Source organism: Epargyreus clarus, unplaced genomic scaffold (assembly GCF_041222505.1).
Source record: "Epargyreus clarus isolate Ecla_fem2 unplaced genomic scaffold, WU_Ecla_fem_2.2 ptg000005l, whole genome shotgun sequence".
Taxonomy (NCBI): domain Eukaryota; kingdom Metazoa; phylum Arthropoda; class Insecta; order Lepidoptera; family Hesperiidae; genus Epargyreus; species Epargyreus clarus.
In genome coordinates this window covers 3,058,262-3,080,704 of record NW_027332213.1, presented here as the reverse complement: position 1 = coordinate 3,080,704, position 22,443 = coordinate 3,058,262, and the positions used below count along the sequence as shown (strand labels likewise).

At 38.1% G+C, this 22,443-nt stretch overlaps 1 protein-coding gene across 2 annotated transcripts in view; it reads left to right on the top strand.

Annotated features, from left to right (window-relative positions):
* The window catches only part of twin (CCR4-NOT transcription complex subunit 6-like twin), a 268,905-nt gene extending 247,307 nt beyond the window's left edge, over nt 1-21,598 (top strand). Inside the window, exons 6-12 of one of the 2 annotated variants that reach the window (XM_073093871.1) lie at nt 13,133-13,290; nt 14,908-15,062; nt 16,050-16,201; nt 16,934-17,158; nt 17,900-18,071; nt 18,737-18,876; nt 19,312-21,598. In XM_073093871.1, the coding sequence (XP_072949972.1) occupies nt 13,133-13,290; nt 14,908-15,062; nt 16,050-16,201; nt 16,934-17,158; nt 17,900-18,071; nt 18,737-18,876; nt 19,312-19,391 (1,082 nt within the window). In that variant the 3' untranslated portion in view covers nt 19,392-21,598. Of the gene's footprint in view, nt 1-13,132; nt 13,291-14,907; nt 15,063-16,049; nt 16,211-16,933; nt 17,159-17,899; nt 18,072-18,736; nt 18,877-19,311 lie in introns of both variants that reach the window. The other variant, XM_073093870.1, reaches the window with a different exon arrangement.
* Nucleotides 21,599-22,443: the final 845 nt, after the last annotated feature.

Here is a 22,443-nt window from a genome sequence, read left to right as displayed (position 1 = left end):
TGATTGGCACTGCTGTATTATTGTTTATTTTTACTGGTGTTGAAAGATTAAAAAATAAAAAGCTTTTTCAGTTTTTTTTCGCATAATGTTTGTGTTATTACGTATTGATTTAGTCGGTTTGGTGGTATATTAAGTTTAGTCAATAAAATTATATGATTAGTTTTTTATTTATTTCATCCATTTAAGTATTTTTGTCTATTTAAGGTTTCATCTACACACTAATAACAAAACGCAAATAAAATAGTAAATAATACTAAAATAGCGTACTATGCATAATGAAATTATTTTCATACTTCCAATGCTCAAAGTTATATATGAGTCCGAGGAAACAGAACTTAATCTGTAAAACAAACAAATAAATCTTCGTAATTTAACTAACTAACAAATGAACCGAGTCCGTGGAACGGCCAGAATGAATAAATCACAACTTTCAGCAAACTATCTCTTGGCCGGACGCCTGGAGAATTTGCATGTTAATCGCTTTGGTTCAACGCTTTGATGGGGTCTCCACTTTGCGTAATTTGTTTGAAAAACTAATCTTAAGAGGATAGTTTTATGATAATAACTTTGGTTTCCTGCTTATATTAAAGGTATTTACCGTCTGATGATTAAAAATTGTTTCGCACTTCTACGTACGTTGTGTTATGGTTGCAAAAATCAACGTTGTACATACTGTGTATGCTATACTCTTTTTAGGTTAATTTTACATTTTACGTTAATAAGAATTATATCTTTTTTTCTTACATACACTATGTACTCAAATTAATAATTCAATAAATATTTCATTTTGCTTGCGGATGTATCATACCAAATATGTCTTGTTCATCCATTATTTTCGTACATTCGCTATCTTCAAAATTTTTAAAGTGATCGATTTCTTAATTTTTACTCAAAATGTAATTTCATGTATTTCCCCTAATTGAGGAGATAAGTAAAACTTAAATTGATCACTTGTCAATTAAGAGGCACATACCGACCGTTCCGCTCTGTCGATCATTTTGTTATTCAAACACTTGCACGGTGTACGGTCGTTTGTCACGTTCAATACTCATTTGTATTTGTTACGTGATAGTTTCGATTTGTTTCAATTTGTCTTTTGGTTTCGTCTCTTTTTAATTTGCCGACTTATCCTTTTCAATTTGGATACCATTACATGAAGCTAGTTTTGAATTTAAAGTAGAGTCTGAATCAAAATTGCATTGGAGCACTAGATTGTAATTTAAATTTATAGCCGTAGTGTACGATACGATTTAACTTTTTTTCGGATCACATTACTTGATAAATCTTTTAAACGCAATGTGAAACTAAACGAACGGTGAACTTATAGTATTTGCTTCTTCTTTTTTTCTTGTATTTCTAATTCTTATTTAATGCCTTATAGAATGCCTACTGCCTATTAGTGTGTAAAATTATTATTATCAATATGTGTGTTGTTAGAATACTAACTTATTAGGTTTTTATTTACACTTCCATCTTAAGTTATCCAACATTGCTCTCCAATCAGTTCCTTACATATTGTATGACTGTCGATAAATTTATCTGTGTGTTAATTAACAAATATTCGCATTAAATAGGAGGCAAAAATCTTAAATAAATTAATCGTAATGGTAATCGTACTGATTGATCAATCTTACTCGTTAAATATATACATAAGTTTGTATATTTGTTAAATAGATACATAATTTTGGATTGAATCAGACAGAATTTCTTCATTTATAGTATCGATTTCCAAAGTAGTGTTGTGTCTTGAGCTGTGAATACTGAAGTACCCATTGTCTGGGATTTCGGGAGGAAAATCGATGCTATAAATTCTCTTGCCTGAATTAATCAATGGGAATTTAGTATTTGCCTTTGCGAAGTTAAACTTCTATTGATTTTACTCATAAACCACTCCCAATTTAAATATTCACAAAATTTCGCCAATCGTCCATTAGCATGCCGCTTCAAGTTTGTTATGTATAGTGGGATGAAAAGAATGGAAATTAATAAAAATAAAAGTAAATAATAGTAAAAAATACGTATCTAAATAACAGGCTCCTAGTATTTGAAGATGTTAAAAAGGCTATATCTGCCCAAGTATAAAGGCCATACTTAATAACTGTTGGAGGTATAGAAAATATTGCAAACCTGGCAACAATGATCGAGGATACACGTTCGTGGGCTCAGTGAAAACGCGGTTCAGCCATCCGTTGGACCGATCGTTCACGGTCAGATGGCACGGGAAGAGAGGAAGTGCCCTTCGCGTGGCCATTCGCGGTCGAACAATACACAATGCGAATTAGAGACATTGGCTCCGACCTCACCGCATCCGTGAACCGGGCTATCTGTTCTCTGTATGATTATATATTGACCGTGTTACTATATTACTTTTAGACCGTTAGTATTTATTAGTTTTTGTTTTTTTTTTACGGATCTGCAGCAAGTTTCATCAAAGGCACAATTTACAATGAGATATGTATCACTACGTATATGACACCTTTCCTGTATATTTCTTTCGTTGAAAAAGTTTCTTTGAATAATTCCAAAATTGAATCTTTGAATAATCAACATCGCTCTCCGAATTTAAACAAAACGCAGCTACCTACCATAACTAGTAGCAGTTGTATTCTACGAAGAAAAAAAATATTCACCAAAACATACAATCAAAATATGAGATGTATGATAAAATATTCACGTCGTCTACATTACATAACAAGATACGGGTCGGACGTGACTTCTAGACGATTGTTGGATTGTTAAAAATACACAGGACACAAAGGACAAACAAAATACACGCGACGGATTTCGTAGAATATGTTCTATTCTGGAATTGAACCGTGCGGCTGGCGTACGAGTGGAATTGTTATGTTGTTTTTCTATCACTCGCTCTATAAGTATTAGAACTATGATTATTTCGTTGAATTCCTCTTTTGAAACTATGAAAGTAACTGTAGTCTCAAATATAGTAAAGAGAAGTCTAATTCATTGCAAGTAGACAAAGGACTCTTCTTCACTCTCAAAAAATCTTTGCACGAAATAGGAACCTTCACAATTTTATTTGCAATTTTATAATTTTATGTTTCTATGTACATGTGCTTTATGCACAATCCTCATAACTCTAGAAATCTAAAATATGAAGCAATCAATTAACAATTAAAACAAGTTTGAACCAATTACTTAACGCCGGAGAAGGTATTGAAGGTTTCGTCAAAAAAAGGTATATCTTGAATATTAGAAAATTTCGAGATTTCCCCAAGTTGCGATAGCTCAGATTTAGAGCGAGATTCGAGTTCGTAAGGAAATTACGACCTATCAAAGTTCCAGATGTGTTACTATAGTATTGCTTGAAAGTTCTAAAAAAAGGAGAAAGGTAGTCTTTTAATTGCGGTACGGGCCGATTTCACAGAATACAGTAAAATGTAAAAACAAATCAAAACACCAAGTATAAAAAGAACCTCTTAAACTAAAAACACACAAAATAAAAGAATAACGGAGAGTGCTGCACTCCGTGAAAGCCACCGCAAGGATTTTCAGCCGGCTTCCTGCTTCACTACAATCGAATTTGGCGTTCAATAAATAAATCAGTTTGGGTACGTCTAAACTACAAAGTTTCATATAACATACGTGTACATATGCATGTACTGAACACAATTATAATATGAATACCTAATGTTCTTGTAGCGTATGTGGTAAATGATGTTGTAAGTAATAAGGATTTAATATCTAACAATATCATTTCTCCTTGATTCAGGTTCAGGTTAACGATTGTTTGTTCTTTGTGAGATAAAACAGAAATGTTGTTACAACTTTTTGAAATCCACGAACCGTTACTATTAATATCTACAATATCAAGTTACATTACTTAATTTGTAATATCACAGTCATGGATTTCGTTATCGTATGGGAAAATATCATCTTCACATAAATCACTAACCTGTTGTTCCACATGGTCGATAGTCTCACAATCTGCGATAGAAAAAACGCCGTGAATGCCATCGCCTCTATGGGTAAAACAAACCATACGAGCAGAACTAATGCTCTCATCGGATCGCGCATTACACACCCGAGTTCACTCCCATATGTGTCTCTATAAAAAGTGTAGTGGCTCCCCCTGCCGGTTATCGGATGACACGCCCGGTTACGCTAGTTCGTGTAGTTCGTCTCTTCAACACTTTTCACTCAATCTTGTGGGTTATTGCTGTTATTGATAGTATGAGTTTGGAAATTTCAATAGTAGTAACGTAAATGATATTTAAAGAGAACGTTAAACCAAAGTCTACCAATAAGTATTTTTTATTCGTTCTCATTCTGAGAGGAGGCCCGTGCCCAGCTGTGGTACAGTAATGGGAAAGGAAAGGAAAGATGAGGGCGCTTTGTAATCAATTCCGGATGAGATTAGTCTTCCACCTTAGGTCGACTACCATTCGGTACTATTTCTGAGAACTCAGTAGCAACGCCGGGATTAAATATATTTCCCTTATCACACTAGTCAAACCGGAACGCAGCGGCGGTTAATACTGCTGTTATTAGGCAAAAATTGATGTAACGGTGGTGCCGCCGTAGTCTAGTCTCAAAAGCTTTTCTATCACTATTCGCTGAAAAAAGTGTCAGTCTACTTTCTTAATACTATATGTGCGTGTTTATCCAAAATAAGCAGGCCATTTTACCAGTTAAGTGCGGATTGTAGACTTCAGATACCTTTGAATTGTGCATGCATGCATTTCCTGACAATGTTTGCCTTTGCTTGACTTTCACGGTAAACGTTGACAGACATTCAAAGATTGTGTGTGCTATTTATTTTCCATCTAGTAAGTGGTAGTAATAACTCAATAACAACAGTCCTGAGATTCTAACTGGGTTCGATTTCTGGCTAGGCAGAATCTAAATAACGATTTACAAGAAATCTTACTTTGGGTGTAAAAAGTGTAAAAACCTTACATTTAAGTAAAAACGACAACCAACTCGGCCGGTGTTCAATCCGCCTTAGTTCAACACGTGTTATCCTTGACCTCATATAGTGCAATTCTATTTAAAAGCCTGACAAAATATATAATAGTTATATCAGTCGATCACTTGGGAGTTATTTTGCTGAAATTGAATTTTCAAGGTCAGTCGGTAGCCGAGCATCGGACCTCAATGAAAAAACCGACAAAGCCTAAAGTTTTTATGTGTCCAGATTTCTACCGCATTCCCTGCTGCGAGGCAAATTCTTAAAATAGAAAAACAGGTCACAGGCCCCATGCGGATTTCGCGGTTTTTTCCTCAATCAATGTATTAAAAACGTGATATCTAAATCTATATATAGGTAATAATCTGTATTCGTTTACTTTCAGTGGTAACTTTTTCCTCCTTTATTTCATAGGCTTCCTTTACAGTGGAATACAATGTCGTATTTTCTGACTGTAGCTTAATAATAATATTTTCTTGAGAAGCACTATAAGTTGTGCCGCTTGTGTAAGTCTCAACCAATTTATAAAGTTAGGCTTAGGCGACGTTGGGCACGGTCGGGAGTCGGATGGGTAACCGCTACTGGTGGTATTACATCGCGCTATCGTGTTTTGAAGGAGTACTTTTGTTAATGCGGTTCCAACAATTACTTTTAGTTATTTTGACAGTCGCCAGAGCTTATTGAAGACCTTAATATGTACTAACCCGTAGCCTCCTTCACTGATCCGTATTGGACAGCATAGTGGCGTACGCTCCATTCCTCTCCCGGTTTTATCAGAAAAAATCTTTGCTCAACCATACAGATATGTGTTGTAACTATTAGCATCGTTGCAACCATCTATTGAGCGTCTAATCTCAAACATCGTTTGGCACGAACGCATCGTAAAATGCAATCAACATTCAGTACAGTCGAGAGCTTAATTCTAGTACAACACAACGCCTGTCGTACAGAGAGCCCACGTAATGGCATCGCCAATAAACAGTCGACCGCGCCCTCCATTATATTCAGATGAGACAAGATAGCACCCGAGTGTTTGTATTTATTTTTTAGCGTCCCACTCGCGAGAGTGAGCTGTTTCGATCGCCCATCTCTATTATAATAACAACAACGTTTGTTGTTCAAAGAAAAAGTTACATTCAGTACATACAATGTAAACTTAATTGTAAGTTATTTGAAAGGCAAAGGTGATAGAGTCCTTTATGGTTCGACTTCAAAGTCAACCCAGATTGTACTACATTTAACAGGAAATAAATAAAAATGAATGTGAACCACCATATCTATTTCAGCCTTTTAAAATCAGTATTAAACGCCGCTATGTTTTGATTTGAAGGATAAACGATGTGGTAATGGAAGAAATCTCAAAGGAAATATTTCAATTTAGCCCGCAGGGGTAGCCGAACTAAGGTAGGACTCCAATCCCATCTTCCATTCATCACAGATATACTTGAGCATGGGCGTCAGTAGCTACCCATCATCAGAAAGACTACACACTCGTGTGCTACTTCTGTACTACAATAATAATCAAACTCCTTCCAGTAAATATTATTTGCTTTATTTTTTTTACTCTTTGCGAGTGCAATAAATATTTTATTGATATTGCGTCTGGTCCTTTGATATTGAACTCCTTCAACGATAATATCAATTGGCGAATTTCCAAGTGATGCTTAGGGCTAGATAGTTTTTTCTGTACTTTTTGCAATATTTCTTTTTGAAATTTCTCTTTTGGCAAAGCCAAAGATTCGTTTAACAATTCTTAGTAATATTATTAGATATATTTTTATACCAAATTGCTGGAGTCAATTAATGTCTAACAAAGAAAATTCAAATGAAAACGTTTATCGTACATTATTATAATAAATCTGTCCTGATTGGACAGGCTATAGAATCATTTGTAAACAAGTACATCCAATCCAATTATACATACTCGTATAATGGTAATAATGGACACGGGAAGGAAAATTGTCAATCACGCCTTATTAAGAATTGGTAACAGCTACTCATCTTTGAAGAACTTTGGGTCCACTCAAAGACTTCAAATAGGGTTTAAGTCGTTTCTCACACGTTTATGATAAAAAGGTATATTAGACGAATGTTTCATTCACGCATCTCTCAGTGATACGAGTGTTTTATTTACTTTATATATCCCATTCGCAGGAGTAAACCGTTTCCATCAGAATTCTCGTGTGTATGGCGAATAAATATTTTATTGATATTGCTCTTAGTCCTATTGAACTCGTTTTTAGTTGCCACGTGTGCAGCGCGCCTTTCCGCTGGCAAATGTCCAAGTTAAAAGTTAAGGACACTTTTGGGGTCCGATACTGGATTTTCACAAGCCAGGGCTTGTAGTTTTTTAAAATAATTCTAGTGGACCGAATCCAAAAAGATATGAAAATACATAAGCAACGATTTCAAAATATTTTATCTAAGTAGATTTATTTGCAATATGATATAAGCTAAAATATAAATGCTTTATTTATGGATGGGCCTTTTTAAATACTCCGGCAAAATAGCTTATTTTTTTTTATAATGTAGAAAAGGAAACCAGAGTGCAGTAAAGCTGATTCTCCTACGTGAGGTCAAACACAGTTGCGTCGCTACCATCCAGAACTAAGAAGGAACGCCTCGGATTATGTCTCTTGCCACATCTTTCGAGCGAGAACACAGCAACGTTTAACATTCTTGTTACCAGACAGAATAAGTTGTGGCGGTAGTGTCACCGAAGTGAAACCACAAAGTTTCTGCGCAACTAAAAAAGCCAAGTGTCATTTTCAAAAAAATACATAAACCTATCTCTTAACGTTTTGCACCTTAAATTTTCATTCTTAACTCTATCCTCTATCCTCTGTAGTCCCGGGACTAGAATAGGGCTATGGTATCCTCTGCCTGTCGTAAGAGGTGAATAAAAGGGGGCTTCCGGGGTTGCGCGCGGCAAGATTGGGAGGTCGACCCGTCCAGCAAGCAACTCCGTGAAGGGCGGCGGTATGTGTGGTCGCATACCGTCGTAAACACCAGACGGTGTGGTGAGTCCTGAAGCTCACCTAGGAGGAGCCCGAAGGGGCAAGGCGTTCAGAAGGCTCCGGTTGCGTTCCGTAGGAGAACCCGGAGTCCTCTTGGCAACGCTGACGACGGCCACCGGGGGGGTTTAGCGCGGTAAGAATCCCACATAACCCTGTGTTGCTCCTACGTCACCGGGTACCTTTTGAAGGTTTCCCCCTCGTAAACAAAAAAAAAGGTTAAAACGGTACACGTCCCGTACACTTCCATTAAACGTATACATTGAAATGTCAATGAGTGTATAGTTGACATGAGTCACCGTCGCGGCGCCAATGTAGATCGATTACGTCGCGGTCGGTTGTTGTGTCGACTTCGACGATTAGAGTCACGTGGTAATTTAAATCCACGGGCAGTGCTTCCCTTGACGATACCACTTTTGTAGGGCGTTACCGGGGGATTAATGGTTCCATTTAGAAAATTAAGTTTGAAACAAACCAGCTCCAGAAAAGAATCATCGGCGTATTTGATACATTACATGTTTATGAGCGTTACAAACTCCTGTGTTCTGTTTGGAAGAGTGCTGTTATTCAGTGACGTTCCAAATAAGTATTTAGGCCAGTCTGTCATCTCAGCATCTCATCGACATCAAGTATGAGTCTTGTATTATATGTAGATTATAAATGTTCCTAAATTAAGTGATTACTTAGCCTACGTCACTCCTACAATTTACAATATCCAATCTTATATATCCAACGACAACTCATATTTTGAAATACCTCAAACCCTTTAGGCTGTAGGCCGTAGGACGTCCTAGAGAATAAGAAATACATTACCCTCCGCAGTCGGGTAAAAACAAACATGTTATGTTTATACCCGTGATATTTCACTCATTTCGCTACTAACTTGAAACTGTGTTAGTTATAAACCAATTACGTAGCGTGAGAGGCTCGTCCCTACTTCAGCAATTTCCGTCAGAAAGGTCATTCCGTGCGATTCGATCCCGAAATCGAATTTCCCCATCAATAACACGGACGTGAATTGCGATGCAACGTCTATTAATACTGCCGATCTTCAACATTAATTGCATTCACCCATTGATATAAACTAAAGATGAGTTACTAGCGGGCAAGACTTGAAACATAAAAAATACACCAATTGGTGTATGTCGACTTCAGTCACTTTTGCGCGGTGTAGTAATTGACACGTATGTCACTGTACACGTTAAACGTCATTATTTTAGTCTTCTAAGCCTCAAAATGTCTTCTTGTGCAATGCGTAAATGTATAAATTATGCAAAAAAATAAACAACCGTCATGGAATAACATATCACAAGTAAATGAGGAGAAATTATTAAATTTTGATTATTTTTCGTGTTTGGTCCGCCATTATTACGTAATTGACAACAAAGAGACAACTTATTCATTTACGTCGATATTTACGTATGAATGATACTTGAAACGCATATTTATCATATTGTTCCAATAGCTCTGTACCTTATAGAATATTTGTCTATTTAATGATATGTAAGTAAAATGGAAAATGGGCATGTGTGTCAATTTTTTCGAGTTGTTTAATGGGCATGTAACCCATCTATAGTTTAAAATATCATTGCATTTACTAATGCCTCTGATTAATGCGCGCCCGTGGTTCGTGCGAACACGTTGAACACTTTCCGCATACGTCAGTATATTTCAAAGAGAGTAACTGCCTTTCGGATTGCATTTGATACATACGATGCCGACCAACAAATGGACCCACTCGCAATATCTCATCCGGTACCAGTTTAAACACCGATGGTCAACGTTATTTTGAATAATCGTCGTCTTGCAGTTCGTTTGTGTTTTTCAGGGTTCTGTACCCAATGGGTAATAACCGCCAAGTGCGAGTCGAACTCGCACACTGAAGGTTTTGTACCAACTAATTTTCATTTGTTTTTTATTTTTAATAGTTGCTGTTATGTCGGCCACCTTTAAGTTACATACTCTGTAATGTATTTCAAGTGTCTATCTATTAGGGTTCAAGAGATTGAGCCCTGTGACAAATGGACAGACAGCGGAGGCTTAAGGTTCCATTTTTACCCATCGGGTACGGAACCCTGAAATCGGACCCGCACTGGCAATTTTTTTTTTTCAATTTCTCCCTGAACAAAACCTTTGCGTAATTGCAGAGACGGTTGCAAAAAGCCATCTCCAGAAAAGGAGATGCCTCATTAATTCTTGCCGTTTTGTTTTTGTTTCGTTTATTCGGAAATGAGAATTTTAATTGTTCATAAAATGTAAAAGTATGTACGTGTGTAACTATGTACTTTAATACTTTTCAGCTCATTGTACGGAACCGTGGGTATAATTTGCATAAGATACGAGACACTTAAATGGGTACTTTTTAATACAGGCTTATTAATTTTATAAGCTTCAACTAAAGATACCTGGAAAGAAATAATTGAATTAGCAATAGTAGGTAGGAGTTTGAAGCCGCTTATTATGGAAATGCATGGTAGGTAATTGGTTCGATTTCTAGAAACTCCAGCCTTCTAACAAATGTTGCGGCTCCCATGAAGCCGGCGTCATGTGGCCGCTAGTCCCATGACAATTGTGTATCGATCGGCTCGATTCACTGTAATTACGAGTTTTCATATGCAAATTACTTTGCGGACTTCCATTGAAGTACCAATGAATATATTATTACGCTGAATTATTTTTAAGTTGATATAATGTTTTGCGGCTACGACCTTCCAGTAACATTGTTTTTTGTTAGCTAAAAATATCGTCGAACGCGACAAAAACGTAGTTCTGTTCAAGTGGAATTATGATATTACGTGGACGACGTCTCAATTAGCCGCTGATATTATTACGGTTACGTTGGCTGAAGGTGAAACAAATTCAGTAGTCAACCGGTACTGTCCTACTTCTTGGCACTCGTTTCCTCACAAATTCTATCCACCATGTCTTCCACCACAGTCCACGGCATTGGCCAAGTGCGAATTGGTAGACTTCACACACTTGAAATTTTTTTTATTTTTTTCGAACTCGCAGTCGTACCGGTTTCCTAACGGCGTTTTCCCTCGTCGTTTTAGGCAATGATATAATAATATTTTTTTTATACGCATATAATAAAAAATTAGAGGAGACTGCCAAGGATTTCAACCTCTGACTCCCAGCGTGAGAGGCCGAGTTTCTTAACCACTAGGCTATCACTGCTAACAACGAACGAAACAAATTCAGTAGCAGTCAGCAACAGAGCCGTTCATTGTTCCAAACTTAACACCTTTTCAGATATCTTACGTCATATCTATCAGTCATACCGACCGGTCTATGACCGAACATGATCTAATGAGCTTACGTTGCCGATCCGATCGAAATCTTCTTACGCTTAAATCGCTTTTAATGAAATACGTTTACTTCACAAAAAAACCTGTCTCGAACGCTCACGAATTGTATTGATATTATAAATCATTACACAAGCATGACTAACAACTCTAACGGTACGGATACATTGTCTATAAAATATTTGGGACTTAACATTTTCGAATTGCACGAATATAAATTTGAACAGTAAATGCGCCGACATTACGTAGGACGAGATAAATGTGGTACGAAACTGGCAAGATGCGATTGCTACTAGAAAATATTTATTCTGTAGTCAATCTTGACACGCTCTACTTGCCGCTAAACATCCGCCGCCACGCTTCCTTACATATTACTTTGCAACGAATTCCGTGTGCTATATATCTGTGACATAACATTGATCCGTGTCCACACGAAGATCCGCTTCGAACGCAACAATGCTATAACCGTACACGGCGAATGTCACCTTCCCTCATTGTTTGCCGGGCGTACACGTACAATTTCATCATCGCCTTTAGATATATTTGAAAAGAAGACACGCGTCCACATGTTCGACAACATTACCATTTATTATTGTGTCGGCGCGGAGCTTTCGTTTCGCCCGTTCGTAGTGCCTTAAACAACGAGCGATTATCGATGCGCGCATTGTTTCGCGACGTTTGGCATGTGCGCCTCGTCGCCACGCGACGCATCGGGCATATAATGGACGCAGTTAAAGCACGTGCTGCGGCCGTATTGATCGTAGCCGTTCGACGCCAGGTGACGTTGACTCCGCGGCGATTAGCATGAGTGCGAGCGCGCCCCGCGATCTTTATCAATTTGTCCCGACTCCGGCTCGCGGCTCGATCTCGGCATTGTCTTGTCCTTCCACCGGCCCCGGCCGCTTTGTCTCACGACGTCCACCCCCTTCTTTGTCAACTGATTGACTGTGATCGAGCCAGATTAAATTCCGATAATTGCATCGCCAAGGACTTCCACGAAGTCGGCATTTAGACGAGCGGCCTCGTCCTCCCGCGAGCCTTTTGATCCGGATAATAAGACGGGTGCGAGCGCGGCGTCCGCATAAATCTGCGATAATGGTGTGGAGCGTGAGAGAGCACAGTCGTGCCACGTTAGTTTACGTAATAAGTGGATACGGCGGAATGAGTCCGTCGCGGCAGCCTGGGATGTTCATAATGCCCAATTCATACCCCGCAACCACTTTGAGCCATTTACACTCCGCACCCAATACACACCGACGGGCAAGGTGTATGACTCTATTTAGCGATTGCATAATATGAAGGCTAGTCGTCGATCCGTCCACACTCGTACTGGTAAACGATCGAGCTATTTCCTCGTCATCAACGTTGATCCTAATGCACTCCACACGACTCGCTCGGGGGTGCTTAACACGACTGTTAGATCGGCTACTAAACGGCTCATTTTCATTCTCTACAGATAAGGATAGGAGCGTGGAGTCGCAGTGATTACGGCGAGATGAAACGTGGAGTTACCATATCAGCGTGTATGCAGCTGACATTATAAAAACAAAAGCTATTGTGTCGCGTGCCGGCAAAACGCGAACGCGCGTACGCGACGCATGTAGAGCGTAATATGAGTCTCTTTTTAATTGGAACAAGTTTTATCTGTCACGCGACAGGTCCCGAGCCACTGTAACAAAGCTTCAGCGATAGTTAATTGGCATCTCGTCTGATGTCCGCTTGACATGTGATTGCGAATTGAATGGGGACGATTGTGTAGAAATAGAAACTGCCTACTCTTCACTCTCGCTCGTTATCCGTTTACGTAACATAGGAAACTTGTATATCCAACGACTTAGCCGTGCTTATTACATGTATCCTTAAAAGGGGACAATTTATTGTTTCAGGTATTTTCACGGTGATGTGCTACAACGTGCTCTGTGACAAATACGCGACAAGACAGATGTACGGTTACTGCCCCAGTTGGGCGCTGGAGTGGGACTACAGGAAGAAGGGTATTTTGGACGAAATCAGACACTACTCAGCTGACATCATAAGCTTACAGGTACTCTTCCCTTTAGTTACATTTAATAAGTATTAAACTTTATTATTGTATGCTAATTTTATTTCTTTTATTCTGTGCAAAACCAGCTATTGTAACACATAAATATACTATCGTAATTGTGTTATAGGCGAACATCAAGGGCAAAGCCTGACATAAATGCACAATGCAATTTACGATTACGTAAACATTTTAGTGCTATTATAAATTTTGTGTATAAGATTAGAGATAAATAAAAAACCGCATAGATTTCGTGTTTAATTCTCGATAAGATTTGAGAAAGTACGTGATGACATATCCTGAATCGTAAATATTCCTCGCAGCTACCTCCGAGCTGTGTATTCCACATGCGATCCACGCGTTCATCATTGTTAAAACTTGGTCTATCGTCTATTCCAAATAATTGCGCGTAGGTGGTCGCGTGCTTCGATTCGAACCAATAGACTATTGCAATTTGGCCGCCTCGGTTGTAATTGTGTAGGGAATTCATATGAGACCTTACTATATTTACTTACCATTTCTATACATATTAAATTTGCTTTATGTAACTTAAAAAAACATTTGAGATAATAAAGCAATATAAATTTACGACAGTCGAACATTCTGTGTATTTTGATGACACATACAGGACACATACAGGTTATAACTTATAACAAAAGCGCTGAGAAACAGAATAAATTTAATTTGTGATTTTGACATTGTTAAATCGAAGTTCGAGCCCGAAACAATTCTACGTCTCATATTCTTCTACACGAAGAAATATAATTATATGTACAAAAACAATATACCAATCGATAAGAATTTCCAAAATATTTAATCAAAACATTTGCGAGTAGATAATGGATCGTAACGTTCAAGTGACTGTTTGAAAATCGAAATCGATGTTTATCACGACTGTGCGTGTGAGGTCCTGAGCCGAAGATGTATTTGCGCCTAACTGACCATTACGTATCCAGTAAACACTCCATTAATCTAAAAGATTGACCATCTAGAGCGCCGTACACCACAATCGCATCCCATTAAATAATCTGTCAATGTCGGTCCGCCGGCGCGGTGTGATGCGCCCCGGAGGTGTATGCGAGATGTTCAGTTGAATGGCGCCTCGGATGTGCCATCGATCACTCGGGTTCCTCCAGACTAGTCGGAAGACCTTTGTGTAAACGCCGTCGTTAGTATTCCTTGTTTTATCGCATGTTGCTCCACCGACGGCGCATGTTTCGATAGATGTGTTTAAAGCGGTGCTGTGTTTAACGACTTCCTCCATTTATTTCGATGGAGCGGATCTTCTGCCAAATTAACAGTAATCGTAGCTCAAATTCTCAAATTTTCAGCAATTAAGAATTTAATTTAAGTTGGTAGAGTTAATAAGTAGTGTACGAGTATGCGGGTTTTATTAAGGTTAAGTTAGTGAGGGTTATAACTTATTTATCATATCTAAGCACTTAACATTGACAAATCACAGATTCGTGATTTTAAACTCGTACCTCCAACGTAGTAGTCCCATACTGAACATGTTGAGTTATTGGCCAATCATTACTCTCTCATCTGAAAAATTACATACGATAAATATCAGGTATGAGAAAAAAATATTTTATAAAATTATTCCTCTTTCTTTTCCAGGAAGTAGAAACGGACCAGTTTTATAATTTTTTCTTGCCGGAGTTAAAACAGGATGGATACGACGGCATATTCTCACCGAAATCGCGCGCCAAAACCATGTCCGAATCTGAACGGAAATACGTGGATGGATGCGCTATCTTCTTTAGATCTGCCAAGTAAGATTTTTAATTAGACCTTTGAAGTCTGCTAACCGAGTAACACCTGGAATCTTCCGCGGGGACTTTAGGTATATATTACGACACGAATAAAAACAAAAAAGACGAATCTATTTACATTAATGAATCACCAAAAGCGTTATATTTATGAAAATACATTGTGTTAATAATTCCTCGATGAGGTCAAATGTCGATAGATAAAGTAATGAATATTTTTTTGAATAAACAAATAATACCGATTAAGTTCAGTCAGTAATAAAAATGTAAAGCGTTTCACAAGGAAAGTTTAATAGGGAGTTTTACAAGGCGTTCCATTTTCGCCAAATTATATCTATTACTAAACCCAACATACGGTTGACTGTGGCATGTAATCCTTTTATATCAGTTGAGGAACAACGTAATTATTATATGTACGAGTAACTTACGTAATTTTTATGTACGACTTATTTGACCTAAGAAACGAGTCGTGATTTATTTCGAAATGGATGCATATATTTCTATTCCTGTCTTATAAATCACGAAAGCATTGTTAACTGCTACTATTTTATTTTCTGAGAGGTGAGTAAGGCAGTACACTAACGTGATTTAATCGTAGTCCTCAGGGGTATGGTTTGTATGGCAAGGCAGAAACATAAAGCCTTCATACTTAGCAATTAAAGGATAGCAAAACATCTGTAGCCTATTTAAATTAGTTAGACTTTTCTAAATGCATAGCCCCACATTAGGATTATCTGCAACATGGGTGCTAAAGACATATAAACACACAAACTTTCTGATACAGAATAGAAATACAAATTCATCATTTAGATGACTGGCCAGGGATCGAACCCGAAGCCCTCGTGTCAGATCGGTCTGCCACGCGGGTCGTCAATCCGATTGAAGTTCCACATAAGCGCGGGTTGCTTATATACATGTCCGTGGGATAATGACGAGTGTTCATCAGGCGATAGGAAGCTACGACCATTTCAAAAATCAACAAAATTTTAGGTTCTCACTAGTAAAGGAACACCTAATAGAATTCAACCAGCTCGCTATGGCGAACAGCGAAGGCTCCGACAACATGCTGAACCGCGTCATGCCTAAAGACAACATCGGACTAGCAGCCCTCTTGAAGACTAAGGAGGCAGCGTGGGAGAACGGTAAGTCAGGTGAACATCTTTTTATACTACTATTTTTGACATTTCCGCTTAACTGTATGTAGGCAGTGTTCGTTATCGTTCTATGTGATACATTTAGTGTAGAGTAGTTGATTTTTTTTTTTATTTTTGTTGCAACATAAGAGTATACTGTTGTAGAAGATATATTTAATTTTTGTTTTCGTTTTACGTTATTTTGCATATTTCACGCTTAGTATACCGCACAATATTTTTTAGAAGTAGTTTTCGGTTTTTATTAGCGATAAAAGGCTCAACAACGTAGTTATTAACACTACAATAATAAAAGGCGTAAGATACGATAACATGAAATGTCTTCGTTATGCTCATTATTCACGTATTGTTAGCTTGTGTAGTTTTTTTCTTAAATTGATTCGTATAGTTTTTATTTATTATTATAATTAGTTGAAAGTAAGTATACAACAGTATTTTAAACTTTACAAATTAGAAAATGACAAAGATTTGTCTTCACTTAATGACTTCGTTAGTACCTACACTCCTGAATATATAAAGTGCAATGTAAACATATATACTTAAATAAATATATACTTAAAAGATATGAAACTAATATGAGGATATCAATTCAAAACCCGATATTATTGAAGTTTGTAGCTCTTATTAAAACAAACAAAATTAAAAGTGGACAAAATTCCGATAACACAACATTCAATAGTAAGACACGAAGCACAAACCTATATCTCAAACAATCCATTGCAGGCTTACCAACTGAAACGACTCAGCTCTCTCAGCCGATACTCGTGTGCACCGCCCACATACACTGGGACCCGGAGTTCTGCGACGTGAAGCTGATCCAGACGATGATGCTCAGTAATGAGCTGCGGTCGATACTGGACGACTCTGCGCGTACGTTGCGACTCACTGGACAACGGGATAACGTGCAGCTACTGCTGTGCGGGGATTTCAATTCTCTACCTGATAGTGGTAAGAACAATATGCATAACACTTGAAATCGACGTGTAGCTCATTCAGACGATGATGTTCAGTGATGAGCTGCGGTCGATACTGGACGACTCGGCGCGCACGTTGCGGCTCAGTGGACAACGGAATAACGTGCAACTGCTGCTGTGTGGGGATTTCAACTCGCTGCCTAATAGTGGCGAATGCTATATCAATGGTGAGCGGGAAGGTGGACGTGTAGCTCGTCTAGACTTTGATATTGACGACAAAAGTCGTTCAAGGAGTAGGGTTTTAAGAGTTAACCCCCTTTCCTTGAAATCTTAAGTACCGTCATTCTTATAGCCGTAGCCAGGGAAGGAGTTTTGTATGTACTATTAGATTAAAGGAAAAAATATCATCTGTAAATGAGTCGCGATAGTATATAAGTCTCAAGGTATTTAAAAAATAAGTCGACAAGATTTTTTAAGAAACTATTTTTTATACTGTGGTTATAGCAGATAGCAGGGAGAGCAATACGAGCATGCAATCCACCTGATGGTTAATGGTTATTGCCGATTATGGACATTTGTTATCAACCCCAGACAGGATTCAATTCCTACCTGAGGTAGGCCACAGACGCGCCGCTACCCCTAAGGACTACGCTAAAACGCCTGTTTCCTTACCACAGCCTATAAACCAGAACACAGCAGCGCGTAATACTGTTAAAAGAGATGAGGTGGTTCACAAAGTTTTAAATGTTTCACATAATTATGTGTTACACTCCAGGCGTGATCGAGTTCCTGTCCGCCGGGCGGGTGTCGTCCGAACACCGCGACTTCAAGGAGCTCGGCTATGCGACCTCGCTGCGCCGGATGCCGAGCTCCGAGCACGAGTTCACGCACAACTTCAAACTCGCGTCCGCGTACAGCGAGGATATCATGCCGTACACTAACTATACGTGAGTCTTTTACTATTATTGTCTTTTTTTGTATACTAGGGGGAAACCTTCAAAAGGTACCTGGTGCCGTGGGAGCGGCGTAGAGTCGGATTTGCGGATTCTTACTGCATTAAAACCCCACCCGGTGGCCGTCCTATTATCTACAAGATTTATTTACTCGTAAATTGTCTTGTTTTTTGGTTCGTATGTATGTGAGGTTTTGTTTAAAACCACACATACATATATGTTTGATTGTATGTATGTGAGAGAATTTTTGCGGTTTACCCCGATTGTCTGAGCTGAAATTTTTACATATAAATTTGGTTTGCTGATAATGCATGATGATTAAATGGCGTCATTCTTATTCCAATAAGATGGACGAAATAATTATTTTTTATGTATTATGGGTATTTGAAAATTAAACGTTTTCAATAGAAAAAAATAACAAAATGATATTAATCAAAAGTTCTTTAATATACATTCATTTATTATTACAATGACCTGTCATAATTTATTATAATGTTTCTAACGAGCTTTATTTAACCAATAGCCATTACCCCGTACCTTTCCTTATCAACCCTCATTTGAATTACTGCTCCAGATTTTATCTATAGTGTGTGGAGATTACCGATTGTAAAAATTATAGGAGCCAACCAAGTTTCAAATGTAACATTTGATGATTCCAGTTTCGACTTCAAGGGCATCATCGACTACATATTCTACAGCAAGCAGACGATGACGCCGCTCGGCCTCCTCGGGCCTCTCTCACAGGACTGGTTTAGGGAACACAAGGTCGTTGGGTGCCCTCACCCTCACATACCTTCAGGTATTCATGTTTTATGTTAATTTTTTTATGTGTAAATTAATGTAGTAATTGAATAATAATTTCATTTATACTTGTTATTACTATTAATAATCAATCTTTCATCCGTTTTGTCCATCAAATATCTATTTTGTAAATTTTTAGTAGGCAGTAATTTACAAGAATTGGTTATTATTGTTGAGATATAAGGTGGAATGTTTTAGTGTTGTGTGCCTGCTTCTAAGGGGCATTTTTTATATCCACATATAGGATAGGACACGCAAAGACTAGTTCACAAACATGTACGGCCAGAACTTAACCTTAAATTCATCATTTATTTAATTAACTTTTATCCATCTGAGTATCGGCTCGTAATCCTCTGCGTCACGTCACGTAGTTTGTCAAACGATCTATATTTTTTACTTCTGTATAATAAATGCTATTGTACCATCCCCGCAGATCACTTCCCGCTGCTAGTAGAGCTGGAGATGTGCCCCCAGCAGAACAGTAACTCCAACGGGCTCATCGGGCGCAGGTAGCACCGCAGCCGCGCCCGCCCCGCCGCCCGCGCCGCCCGCCGTGACGTCACCGGCGACACTGGCGCCCCCAGCGGCGCCGCTGCGGCGACTGGCGCCACCCGCGCAACTGTAGAAGCCAGTCGTGACGTCACTAGCGCCGCTCGCGCGACTGCAGGCGCTAGCCGTGACGTCACGAGCGCCGCCCGCGCTACTATACACGCTAGCCGTGACGTCACTAGCACCGTCCGCGCAACAACAGGCGTCAGTCGTGACGTCACTGGCGTCTCCAGCGGCGTCGCTGCGATAACTAGCGCCACCCTTGCAACAATAAGTGTAACTAGCGCCTTTAATGTCAACTGTGCGTTAACTAGAGTCACCCGCAACGCCACTACCCACAACACGAGTGTTTGTAACGCTACTAGCGCCATCAGTGCAACAATAAGTGTTACTCGTAATTCAAATACCGTCACATCAAGCGTTTGTCGTAACGCTACTACCGTCAACTGTGCAACAATAAGTGTTAATCGTAACTCGACTAACGTCAACTGTGCAACAACTAGTGTTTCTCGTAACGCCACTAGCGCCACCTGTGCAACAAGTGTTAGTGGTAACGCAAATACCGACACCTGTGCAACAATAAGTGTTACTCGTAATTCAAATATCGTCGTATCAAGCATTAGTCATAACGCAAATACCGTCAACCCAAGCGTTTGTCGTAACGCTACTGCAGTCAACTGTACTACATCAAGTGTTAATCATAAAGCAAGTGACGCATTATGTGCAACAAGTAGCAATAATCTACTAAAAACCATCTCCAGTGCAACTAGTTTTATCTGTGCGGGAAATACCAACATAAGTGCAGCATCAAGTGTTAATCGTTATCCAAATACTGACACATCCACAAGCGTTTATCGTAACGCCACTAGCGCCACCTGTACAACTAGTGGTGTACGTACAACAAGTAGCAACAACCAAAATGCAACTAAACGTTACGCTACTAGCGCTAAATTTCCAACAAATCGATGTAACCGTAACGCAACTTTCAAATGGATGCCACCTGTAGCCGTTGTTACGACAACTAGCGCCACCTGTACAATAACTGCTGCTACTTGCATAAGTAGCTCCCTCTATATGTCAACAAATACCAACGCATCGACTACGACAACTTGAGAATTTATTTGTAGATAGAAAAGAAAAAACTATAGATTGAAATAACACAATTGACTGGTGAATGGAGCGAGCCATAAAAGATTGCAACAAAATATCGATTGAGTCAGTAAAAAAATAACATCTGATTTACTAAGTAAAGATATATAAAAAAAAAGTATAACCAAACCTAGAGACGTTATCGAAAGGTATATTATTGCTAAACCATGAACATGCAACATAATAGTACTCGAAACGAAAATATTGTTTGACAAAACCAAAACTGGTTCGCGTAACAACAATGAGCGTCGAAATAGTTCAACAGATCAAATCAAAGAACAAAATCAAATTGTAAGACTAGAATCATATCCAAAGACAGAATTGTGGTGTAACTGAACAACATACGGCGGAAGTTTTCGAGTTAGAATCTATGTTGAATATCGGAACACTGAAGACCAAAAGGATATTAGAAGACTGAACAACAATCAAGAATGTTTTGTACTAACGCATAGGAGATCTAAGTTAATGTGGAGTCTGAAGAACTAGAATTATTGACGGGAAGATGTTTTGGGCTATGGAAAACTGTCACTACTAATATTAACTCATCGAAATTGATTTAGTTTTTGATTAAGTACAGCAATTGAATTTGTATTCAATAACCAACTTTTATAGCAAACAAAGTAAGAATTATTAAACGTCATTAAACCTAAAAATCATACAATTAAAATAAAACACTGTGCAAATTAATAGTTAAATTACTTAGTAACTCAAAATAAAATTAATCAAAAATAATATTATAAATGTCATAATAAATGCCAAGAAACGGTGAAAATACTTTTTTGCTGTTATCGGAGAAAAGTGAACTGAATGAAATAATTGAATATACTAAATGGATATTTTTTTTATTTACACTTAAACAAAACGGTCCATTTATTAATGTCTAATAATCTGGATAATAATTAAATTGTTTCATTAGATGTTCATAAAAGTTGGTTGTTGCGTGTTAAGAAAAATTGGCCTCGCAACTATCTTTAGGCTGTTTTATACAAGCTTTTACGCATAACATAATAATGTCTCGCTCCTCAATCAATTGCAATATGTACTGTGTGTTTCACTGGATTCTAGTGTATTGTTTTTGGTATTGACATGTTGTAGTTTTAGATTATAGACTGTAATAATTGTTGACTGTAAAACTATTTTACTTTGTTGTAACTCGTGACACGTAGTATATTATTCATTTTTAAGCAATAATGAAATGATGACTTGATTGATAATTGATGTGTGTTTATGACAATTAGGAAGATGTGTAGATAAATTTAAATTTCTGATGGATTTGTATTAGGTATACCGTTATTATAATCCGTTCGATGATGGAGGGAATATAATGACCATTATCGCATATATTTTCCATAATCATAGTTTCCGCTTAGAAATAAACCTTTCCCATGTAGTGATCCCACTGTACCTATACTTGATGTTTAGATTCAGTCTGGTTAGATCCAGTTATATGTGGTTGAATAAACAATTTTGCGTATACATAAAACTAGTGATTGTATATATGTATGTAAACTGCTCATACTAATGTCGCTCACACATTACCGCTGGGGCAATTATATTATCGAAAATTTACGGTTTCGTGTTAGTTTAGGATGTGGCGTCTGTGCAATCCTGTCGTTTCCTTTATTCGCGCGAATAAAACACTTGAAAACACCATGTTGAATAGTTAGATGTAATTATTACGACGCGTTACGGCGGTCGAACATTTCGGATGTAACATTCGGACCTACGCTTATTGTGTCAATGATGAGTATATAAATTAATTGTAAAATAATGATAATAAAAATAAAGATGAATATTTTTTTCAATAGTTCTTACTAGTTGATCGGGAGTTTTACGCTTAGTTTATCAATTTACATTATAATATGTA